Source organism: Siphateles boraxobius, unplaced genomic scaffold, assembly GCF_051911475.1.
Source record: "Siphateles boraxobius isolate OS27281-9 unplaced genomic scaffold, OSU_SipBor_1 31, whole genome shotgun sequence".
In the NCBI taxonomy this organism is placed as follows: domain Eukaryota; kingdom Metazoa; phylum Chordata; class Actinopteri; order Cypriniformes; family Leuciscidae; genus Siphateles; species Siphateles boraxobius.
This window is the reverse complement of record NW_027508931.1, coordinates 16314915-16322909: the sequence shown is the minus strand read 5'-3', so window position 1 is coordinate 16322909 and position 7995 is coordinate 16314915. Positions and strand designations below refer to the sequence as shown.

Genomic DNA, 7995 nt, shown 5'->3' with positions numbered 1-7995 from the left:
AACAGCGCCCCGGACCGGACACACCGAACCCCGCTATACGAACCATACTACGGTGAAGGCTTAGCTCATGAATATTAATTACGTAACGGGACGTTCGCTCACTGGGCGTAAATTATTGGCCGTCGTTAGTACGTGAGCAACAGTCAGCTGGTTATTTAAATAATAACTGAGTTTTTTGATTGGACAGTCCAAGAATGCGCCAACGTCGAAAAGAGTTCATTAATATTCATGACCTAGGTCTTGGCCATAGTAAAGCTAGTAAAATTCGCAATTCGAAAGATTCTTTATCCTCAGGATGAAAACATAACACAGTTTGAATTACTTCTGGCAGACTTGCAAAAATATTAGACTGTAAAATAGATGTATACATAGATAAAATAAATACTGACGAACAGTTCTGGAAACTCTAACACCACTGTAGGACAACAATAAAGAATAATAACTATTGGCGACATAGATCCTATACAATCAAAAGCATTGGATGTTACACAATCATGCATAATAATCATGTCTAAGAAACTCATTTATGGCTGAACCTCCCTCCCATCATCCTCTACTCGGGTAATTTTGACCTAAAATGAATAATAATAATAAAAAAATTAAACTGAGTGTTCATCGGAGTGGTCCAAGACCTTAGGACTTTTGTCGCACTTGAAACTTGGAATATACACACAAAAAATGTTTTGACTGGATTAGAGTTTATGTGGTTGAAATTAAAAAAAAAAAAAATGGCGAAAATGGTGAAATTATAACAGTATTTTTGAAGCTGTACAGCATTTTTATAATTCTGAATTAAAATCAGCATTTTCAAATAAATATTCTTTAAGGTTTTACATTTCCCCCTGCTCTAGGCCTACACCTTACTAACTTGAATTATTACAATATCTGACACTTCAGTATATATAGGAAACCTAAATAAAAGAAAAAAAACCTCAAAATTAAAACTAAACATGCTAAACTTTACCAAATTTTTTTATATATATCTAAACAGTAACCTGAATGTATACTGAAGAAATAATTGAAACTGACTTTAGGACCCAGGGGGATCATTTGCTCTATAAAGATTATATGGCCATCTAGTGGCAAGAGTCATGAAATCTCATGTAATGTACTGTATATTTTTCAAAGACACCCAATGTAAGATATTTTGAGCTGAATTAAAAGGTTTATGCACAAAATTTATTGATAACATATAGTAATTTAAAAGTATATAAAATAAATAATAACAAAAAATAATCTCTAAAAAATTGCAAATTGTATTAAATTAAAATATATATATATTAATAATATGTAATGATACAAGCTTTCTGGACAAAATAAAAAGTATAATTTTAGGGCTTCAGGTAATTTTGACCCACGAGGGAAGGATTTGTTTCAATATACAAGGAGAAGATGAGGTTTAGACATACAGTGAGTTTATTATTTTTCCACAATGTAAATCTCTCTGAATATGCCATGACAAGCTGTCACAATGGAAGAAATTAAAGGGGTCCTATAATGCCCTTTTCACAAGATGTAAAATAAGTCTCTGATGTCCACAGAGTGTATATGTGAAGTTTTAGCTCAAATAGCATGTTAAAATTGTCACTTTTTGATGGTGAGCAGAAACGCTGTTTTTGTGTGTGTCCCTTTAAATGCAAATGAGCTCCTGCTCCCGGCACAGAGGGTGGAGCTTCAAGAGCTCTTGTGTTAGCTTAGTGTGTTAGCAGCTCCGATTTTCACTACACGTCATCAATCTGGTACTCTGCCATATTGGAGGGACTGAACGTAAACAATGCCTCTGAACTGAACGGACTTGCATATTTGGCTGATTATTGCTGCTGAAAATTGGTCGTGTTTTGGTCTGTACAAATCGGTCACACTGGGAAAAAAAACATTTCGAGTTCTATAGACTGCCAAAAGTTAAAGAGAAGAGTGCAAAAAACAGATGAAAAGAAGGCGTTTGTGGTTGAGAGAGGCACAGCATTAGCCACATGTGTAAATGAAGCGTTGACTATGGCTAAAATGTTGACGTAAAGTAGTTAACTATGGCTACATTCACACTGTCAGTCCAAATCCGATTATCTTTGTATCTGATTGGAATCTGATCTAAAATCATGTCCACACTGTGTATCGCAACTTTTCAGGTCCGATTTGTGTATTCATGCAGCTCTTTGGCAATATAGCAATGATGTTTCGTTAATGGAGGGGTTTGCATTTGCAATAGAGATGTTGTCTTATTTAAATTTTACAACATGGAAATGTGTAGCCGCCGTGCTGGACTACTGCGTCTTGAGCTGCAGAACTGTAGGAGGCTGGTATGCACAGCTTTTTTTCCGCGCTCTTATCTGCACCGGCTTCAAAATATGTTTCAAAAATAATAATTTTCTGCTTGTCCGGCACTTTGCAACAACACAGCCTTGTTTCGGCAGCGACTTTCAGCATGTTCCCTATAACAACGTCTGACGTTTATATTTTATGTGGCGTGAGAAAATCTCACACCACGCGAAATCTGATAAGAGCGTTCAGACTGAAGCGGATTTCCTGATATGTGATTTGAATAGGATTTCAAACCACATATGGGTTTAGATTCAAACGGATTTCATGTGCTTTTTTTGGACCGACAATCTGAACGTAGCCTACAGTATGTCGGGATAAGAAATATTAGGAAGAATAGCGGTAAGGACTAGAGAGGCTAGCTCGTTCGGATCTTTACCACATAGTAACTTTAGTTCGTCAAAATTACCCGCTCTTTCCTGCTTACTAAGTCCTTCTCTATATGATTTTGCAGCTTCAATGTGTTTTTCCGTAGTTTAGACATCATAAATTAGTGTAACAATGTGTTCAGTAGTACATAAATCCATGCTGTTGTTTACATCAGAGTATCTCAAATATCCGGGTAACTGACCAAATTGGGACGTAGGTGCAAACCCTCTATTACCTCAAGCAGACTCGCACTGGAAATATCGAAAAGGTTTAGCCTTTTATGTTCAAACCGCAGTTGGACAAAGATGGAGAGATTCAAGAAGAAGTTACAACTTGTAGATTACAACAGGATATTTCTGAATGGTTAGTTGATTTATCTATCTTACGTGGAGTTAATCTTCTAGTCACTGATTAGCATATTTTGTCATGATAATCTATAAATCGGGTTCCTGGGGGCGGAGTTTATGTAAATTTAATCCCTACCCCGTGAAGAAGTTCGTGTAGTCCCTACTAGCGACTAAAGCGATTTCTGTAAAAGAAAATATCTCCCTTTGCTTTGAACTTTGAGCGTTGTAACTTTGCAGATGTTGTTTATGCTCAAAAACACTACTGATTAAACAAACACTAACTAAAGTTAAAAAAAGTGAAATCATAATCAACCACCCCTTGAAGGACAAGCCTTCAAAGAGCAGCCAAAACTACTTTATCCTTATTAAGACCATTTTCTATGTATTAGAGTAATTGTAAAGTGAGGAAAATGAATTGATGCAGTGATCAAAACTGCTCACTTTGGACATTTATCAACCAAATTTTCCTTCACTATTCACTCTATTCATGTCTATTAAAAATTTGCATTTAAAAAAGAAAAGCAATTAATATGTGATCCAAATGTATGTTTTTCCTACAAAACTGATTGCATCAGAAAGCAAAGAAAGTTTTTTAAGATCATAGAAAACATAAATTCAGTCAGGTGTGCCTAAACATTTGTTGTACGTGCTGAGACTGACCAAATAAAGTTTAGCTCAGGTTCATAACTCTTCTGACTTAGGGTAATAATTAATTCAATTTTGTGAGGCAAGTAAGACAGCAATCGAACACCTTGCCGTTTGTTCTTTCTTTTGAGTCACAGAAGTAAAGCTGACAGACCTCATGCAAATCAAATTAATCTTGTTTTATCCTTGCATTGGAACTGTGAAGGTCTCATAGATGAATTCAACCTGAGAGGAACAAAGGAACAGGTTAGTGCAAATTTGGCTGTATTTGTGGTTTTGCATTCCTTTAATTGATTCAGGAGCTAAGGTTTTGTAAGTGGGAAGAATATTTTGTTGTATTTGCACTGTAAACTGGTTATTCGGGAACACTAACAATATGCCTCATGTGGTAACCTAAACAAAATGTTTTTTTCTAAGCTATATTTATTAGATTAGATAACGTCTATTGGAGGAACATAATATTAAAAAGTGTCGCATAAAATAACTATCAAGAGTATAAAAACGAAGAATCCCCTTTTCCAGTTTCTTTCAGGATGTGTGAAATTCTCTTCACTGTACTGTAGGCCAATACGTTAATTATTGATAATTAGCATACGCCTTTCTCCTTTGCCAAACTCCGCAGGGTTCTTGCCAAGGACACTCTTCTGAAGCAAGTCATAATGCAAACATGGCAGGTTTTAAGTTTTTAGAGCAGATAAATCCAATAATAAATTGATTAGATAAATAGCTCACCTCAAAATTTGTCCTCATTTACTCACCTTAATTTAATTCCAAAACTGAACAATTTTCTTTCTTCTGCAAAACAGAAAAGAAGTAGATGTTAGGCAGAATGTTCATGTTGCTCTTTTGCAAGAACCAATATTAGGCAGAAAATGCATTTTCAGGAGATTTGAAATGCATATACTGCGTGTATATATATATATATATGTGTGTGTGTGTGTGTGTTATTTGAAATTTATTTGAAATAGATTATTTAAACAGAGTCCTGATAAACAGGTGTGTTCCCACTTCCCAGTATTTACTTTTATAAACCTCAGCTACAGTAACTCCTCAATTCAGTCATGTTACAGAACATGAGTCTCTCTGAATGATTGACATTGGCTGATGCAGCGGCCTATAAGAGCAGCCTGAGGCATGTAAACACACCCACCATGGAGAAATGCAGTATAAACAGGCAAGGTAAAACAGGTCCATGTATGTATGCAAACCGAAAGAAGACACAACTGTTGGTTGCTGAATGAACCAATGCAAGTATCTATGTGAGTTACTTTAAAAACAAAAAAATCTTTACATTTTACATGTCTTTGATGTACTAAATGAAGAGTATGTTCTTTGACATCAGTATATAATGCAATACTATTTAGTTTTTATTGAGCTTGCACTGTGAAAAGATGTTAAAACAATTTTCAAAATCAATCCTAAGGAGGAGCAACTAAATTAAATGCTAAATTATGCAACTGTAAAACTGTCAAGATGTCTTATTGCTATGTTCCAATATTTTGAGTCATATCAGTTGATGCTGATACAATCTACAACAAATACTGGAGGAAGTTCTGAGTAAATTCTTAGCGAGTTCTGAGCTACTTTCTGACTTAATTCAGATCACTGATCGATATGTGTTGTATAAGGGGTGTGTTATTAACAGAATAATCATTTAGTGCTACTTTAAAAGCTTGTTTTCTGCCCTGGGCTTTGAAAAACAGCATGGACATACTTAGAAACACCCGGTGAACAACATAACATTAGGTGAAAAACTTGTATGCTGATGTATGCAAATTAATGCATGTTGATCTTTAACAAAATACCTGTGATGAAAATGTTGAAAAGTTATGAACAACCTTAATGTGATGCATATTTGTCTGTCATATATAAATGAAATGGGTAAGATTTCTGTAATAGCACTAATAAACAAAGTGTGCACAATAACCAGGATTATATAATTATCATAAATTAATTCAATTTGTTTCAATCTCATACATTTTAACTTGAATATTGCTTGTTCTACAGCTTCATACTTTTTAACTGAATATATTTAATTGTTTTAACATTAAACAGATTTTTGTTGCTTTTAAGCAATTTGAATTAATTGCCTCTGACCATTGTTTGTGTATATATATATATATATATATATATATATATATATATATATATATATACACACACACACATACACAATGGTCATATGCAATTAATTCAAATATATATAATGGTCAGTTTTTAATTTTTAATATTTGGTCCATCGTCTTGAAACTCATATCTCATTGCTTAGATATGATTGATTTCATTGTCTTTTTCTCTGACAGATCTAAATCAGAATGGAAACATTTAACAACTCTGGCACAACCAATGGCACCAATCAGTATCACTGTGATTATAAAGAGAGTTTTAAGTACATTCTTCTCCCGGTGAGTTACAGTCTGGTGTTTGTGGTCGGCCTGGGCTTGAATATCACCGCCATGTACGTCATCTTGTTTCGAACCAAACACTGGAAGCCAAGCACCATCTACATGATCAACCTCAACGTCTGTGACACTCTTTACACCCTCACCCTTCCGTTTCTGATCTACTATTATGCTGATGAGAATGACTGGCCGTTTGGCGAGCCGATGTGTAAGCTGATTCGCTTTCTCTTCTACACGAACCTCTACGGAAGCATCCTCTTCCTCAGCTGCATCAGCCTGCACCGATTTTTCGGCGTTTGCCATCCGGTTCGCTCTTTGTCCTGGAATAATGGCCGTCAGGCTCGTTTGGTTTCTATGGGAATATGGGCGACAATGCTAATTTTCCAGGCCCCGATCCTTTATTTCTCCAGAATGAAAGATAATGGTGGCATACGGGTTTGCTACGACACCACCAGCAAGGAGCTCTTCAATGACTTTCTGGTCTACAGCTCAGTGGTGATGTTTCTGCTCTTTGTTCTACCATTTGGGGTGGTGCTGGTCTGCAACGGGCTGATGGTGAGGAAACTTCAGGAACCCAGTGTTGGCGAAGGACCAATGTCACAACGCTCCAAGCAGAAGTCGGTGAAGATGATCATTATTGTGCTTCTGGCTTTCATGTTGTGCTTCCTACCTTTTCATGTGAACCGCAGTATATACTACACCTTCCGCTACCTGGACAAACAGGTGAGCTGCTCGATGCTGGAGTACGCCAGCATGGCCTACAAGATCACGCGACCTCTAGCCAGTGCTAACAGCTGCATCGACCCCATCCTCTACTTCATGGCAGGACAAGGCTTCAAAAGAAGCATCAAGAACAAGAAAGCTAAAGCAAGATCTGAAAAAATTAAATCACCATCAACCACTTTATAATATGCTTGGGCATGAATAAAAAAATCTTAGGCTACTTACAAAGGTTTTTGGGGCAGCCATGACAGGGCCTCACTCAGGGAAGCGAACCTTATAATGAATGACAGTCATCAATGTTGATGTAAATAAAGAGTCCATTTTGTAGTCTCTGAAATAAAAAATTAATTAAAAAAGAGCAGTCACTGTGTCCGAAATTGCCCTGCATACCCTTAGGGCACTATTTGAGGGGACAGCAATGTGTAGTGGTGTCCGAAACCATAGTGGATGTTATTAAGTTCATCATTCAATCCCACAATGCACCGAAATAATGAGAGTACAATTGATGTACTCTCGACGGCTAGAGAATACCCATAATGCACTGTGAGAGTCGCGGGCTGAATTAATTCCCACGGTCCAGTCCCAATTCGCATACCATCCATCCTAAATAGTATTCGAAAAAAGAATTAGTACGTCCCAAATCATTAAAAAAATACAGACATGGATGAGACGCGAGTCCTGCGGTTATGTAAAGAGGTTTAGATAAAGGGGTTTGAGTGATTAATTATCAGAATCAAACCTGACGAAAATGTATTTATTCAACGTTGTCTATATATTGTATCTGCAGCAGCATTGTGAACTTTTGTAAAGATATGTTTAGCCATTACCTTTTAAATGCATCATTATATTCAAATTGCAAACACATGAGCAGAGTCTCTACATGAAAGACCCAAGACTGGCAGATGAACGTGCGACTACATTTCTCTCCGAAACGGTAGGAAATCAAATTAGATTGAATAGAGGATTTTAACTGTGATACGCAAAAGATTTGTCAGTTAAAGATGACGTGATAGTATGTCCCAAAGCTTGCCTACTCATTTGCAACACACTCAAACGTATGTACTTTTTCTTCACAAAAAAGAGTACATACTTTTAGGTCGTAGTATAAGTGGGCGAATTGGGATTGGGCCCACGTCTCACCAGAAGATGGCACGGCAGCTGAGCTGAATCAAGCATCCTTCCATTTTTCAAAC

The 7995-nt window shown here is 36.5% G+C and overlaps 1 protein-coding gene across 2 annotated transcripts; it reads left to right on the top strand.

Annotated features, from left to right (window-relative positions):
- The first annotated feature begins 1836 nt into the window (after positions 1-1836).
- Positions 1837-7441, top strand: LOC143696966 (P2Y purinoceptor 2-like). Of its 2 annotated transcripts, XM_077193902.1 has the most exons (3): positions 1837-2012; positions 2166-3923; positions 5981-7441. In XM_077193902.1, exon 3 carries the CDS (start codon positions 5993-5995, stop codon positions 6986-6988), a length of 996 nt encoding a protein of 331 aa, XP_077050017.1. In that variant the 5' UTR covers positions 1837-2012; positions 2166-3923; positions 5981-5992; the 3' UTR covers positions 6989-7441. The 2 variants fall into 2 exon arrangements, with proteins under 2 accessions (XP_077050017.1, XP_077050018.1); XM_077193903.1 differs by lacking the exons at positions 1837-2012; positions 2166-3923 and adding an exon at positions 4839-4936.
- The last annotated feature ends 554 nt before the right edge of the window (positions 7442-7995 follow it).